The sequence below is a fragment of the Pelobates fuscus genome, chromosome 1 (genome assembly GCF_036172605.1).
Source record: "Pelobates fuscus isolate aPelFus1 chromosome 1, aPelFus1.pri, whole genome shotgun sequence".
In the NCBI taxonomy this organism is placed as follows: Eukaryota; Metazoa; Chordata; class Amphibia; order Anura; family Pelobatidae; genus Pelobates; species Pelobates fuscus.
In genome coordinates, this window is record NC_086317.1 from 487,898,086 (window position 1) to 487,900,943 (window position 2,858).

The window sequence follows — 2,858 nt, forward strand, 5'->3', positions numbered from 1 at the left end:
AAGATAATGGCAATAAATTACACTCTATTATAATATATCGGCTGATTTAGAACCTGCCAACCTCTAGCAGGAGCAGTAAAAGATTCTATGTAGCTTCAAAGATAAACAGTCACAGCTGGTTTTATATTCCCAAAGGGAAAGTATTTATTACACGTTAACTGATTTTCCTTGGCTGTTAGTTTACCTGCAGCCGTTACTGTCACTGTAACACATTACTTAGAGCTTTTTATAGAAAATGTACAATAAGGAATAACAATTAGTTACAGTTTATACACTCTGAATATTGTTATAGAAAAGATAGACCATCAGGAACTCTCAGCATTAACAGTCAGGAAGTTAAATCCTCTGATACAAACTGTCAGCACCCTGAGTGTGGAATGTGGTAATACCTGTCCCACTGCTTTCTGAGAAATGACAAACATTCAGTTTTGTTTCTTGTTCTTGCTTTCAGTGATGGCGTCTGCTGATCTGAGAGACGAGCTGACCTGCTCCATCTGCACGGACATTTATACAGATCCTGTAACCCTGCCATGTGGACATAGCTACTGCCGGGTCTGCATCACAAGAACATGGGACAACCAGGAGGATAGAGAATATTCCTGTCCTGAATGCAGACGCAGGTTTAGGGTAAGACCAAACCTGCAAGGTGCTCTACGATTGCGTAACATAGTGGAGAGTTTCCTATCTATTCACCCAGAGCAGGAGGAGGTTGGGATCTCCTGTACTTACTGTATTCACTCCTCTGTACCTGCTGCTAAAACATGTCTGCTGTGTGAAGCTTCTCTGTGTGAAGCCCACCTGAGGGTCCACAGCCAGTCAGCAGAACATGTCCTAACTGAACCCACCACTTCACTGGGGAACAGAAAATGCTCCGTCCACAAGGAAATCCTGAAATATTACTGCTCTGAGGATGCTGCCTGTATCTGTGCGTCCTGCAGGGTGGACGGAGAGCACAGGGGACACCAGGTGGAGACTCTGAATGAGGCCTCTGAGAAGAAGAAGGAGAAACTGAGAAATATTCTGCAGAAACTGACCTTAAAGAGAGAGGAGGCTGAGAAAAGAGTCCAGAACCTGCAGGAGCTCAGGAGAGAAGTGTCAGAAAAAGCAGCTGGGGTAACAGAAGAAGTCACTGCCCTGATTAGGGGCATCATGGAACAGCTGGAAGCGCTAGAGAAACGAGTCCTGAGTGAGATCTCCAGGCAGGAAGAGCATGTCTTACTCCGATTCTCAGATCCAATCCGACAGCTGGAAATAAAGAAGGAGGATCTGTCCAGGAAGATGGGTCACATTGAGGAGCTGTGTAACATGACGGACCCATTAACTGTCTTACAAGGACGGGAATCAGACAGCGCTGACTATTGTAATACTGAGGAGGGAGATAATGAGGACAGAGAGAGAGATGATAACGAGGTTCGTGCTGTAGGGGATCTGGATGTGGGTCTGATCTCAGGGACCTTACACTCAGGGTTAGCTGGGATTGTGACCAGAATAAAGAGACAGTGCCATGTACCGGCTAATATATTACAGGGGGTAAACACAGCTTCAGACATGTTACCGGGTGTAAACACGGCTTCAGACATGTTACTGGGTGTAAACACGGCTTCAGACATGTTACCGGGTGTAAACACGGCTTCAGACATGTTACCGGGTGTAAACACGGCTTCAGACATGTTACTGGGTGTAAACACGGCTTCAGACATGTTACCGGGTGTAAACACGGCTTCAGACATGTTACCGGGTGTAAACACGGCTTCAGACATGTTACCGGGTGTAAACACGGCTTCAGACATGTTGCCGGGTGTAAACACGGCTTCAGACATGTTACTGGGGGTAAACACGGCTTCAGACATGTTACTGGGGGTAAACACGGCTTCAGACATGTTACAGGGTGTAAACACGGCTTCAGACATGTTACTGGGTGTAAACACGGCTGCTAATAATGTAACTGTATCGGGTGATATGAAAACTGTATCCTGGTCAGGAATAAAGCAGAGACGCCCAGTAACACCAGAGAGATTTGAGTCTAATCAGGTTTTAAGCTCCAGGAGTTTCTCCTCAGGGCGACATTACTGGGAAGTGGAGCGCAGTGAATCAGGGGGATGGATGGTAGGGATGGCCTATCGCAGTATAGACAGGAAAGGACGTCAGTCAGAGATTGGAAATAATAACAAGTCCTGGTGTTTGGAGAGGTGGGATAATAATCAGTATAATGTGATACATAACAGTAAAGTAATCCTGTTACCCCACCGCCCCCCTTCCAGCCGGAGATTGCGGATATTCCTGGACTACGAGGCCGGGCGGCTGTCCTTTTATGAGCTGTGTGACCCCATCAGACACTTACACACCTTCACTGCCACCTTCACTGAGCCGCTTCATGCTATATTCGCGGTATATGGGGATAATAGCTGGCTGAGAATGTATTGAATGATTTATTAATCTAATTAAAGAGATTTAACTGGAAATCCCGGAGTGGGAATCACGAGCCGGTAATACTGATCTGGATGTGGGCGGAGCATCACAACAGGGTTAGCCCCACCCACTGAGTGTACTGAGTGAACTGAGTGTAGGTGGAGCCTGTTACTAAGCAACAGCTGCTCTGTTTGTCACTGTGTGTGATTGTGGGTGAATGTTACTGACATTAAAGCAGAATTACCCAATACAGGCAAACGTCTCTATAATTAAACTATAGTCACAGCTTGTATCCTGCATGTTAGAGATTTTTTTTTATTCAAATCCGTGTGAGTTTGTGTTGTCTGAGTGTGATGGGAGTTATAGTTTATTGCATCTGAAATGTCAGCTACAGGCAGCCTCTGGTACTGGTAGCTGTTCTGGACTTCAACTCCCATCATGTGTTTTAC

General features: G+C 45.8%; 1 protein-coding gene across 1 annotated transcript; it reads left to right on the forward strand.

The window, feature by feature from the left end:
* Window positions 1-438: 438 nt before the first annotated feature.
* On the forward strand, window positions 439-2,526 carry LOC134573284 (E3 ubiquitin-protein ligase TRIM39-like). The gene is made up of 2 exons (XM_063432945.1): window positions 439-1,506; window positions 1,888-2,526. Exons 1-2 carry the CDS (start codon window positions 454-456, stop codon window positions 2,422-2,424), a joined length of 1,590 nt encoding a protein of 529 aa, XP_063289015.1. The 5' UTR covers window positions 439-453; the 3' UTR covers window positions 2,425-2,526.
* The last annotated feature ends 332 nt before the right edge of the window (window positions 2,527-2,858 follow it).

Excerpts from the sequence above, each read along its gene's own strand:
- LOC134573284 (XM_063432945.1), top strand. The coding sequence starts at position 454 with ATGGCGTCTGCTGATCTGAGAGACGAGCTGACCTGCTCCATCTGCACG. Across the intron at positions 1,507-1,887 it reads GAATAAAGAGACAGTGCCAT|GGTGTAAACACGGCTTCAGA; the intron begins GTACCGGCTAAT and ends GACATGTTACAG.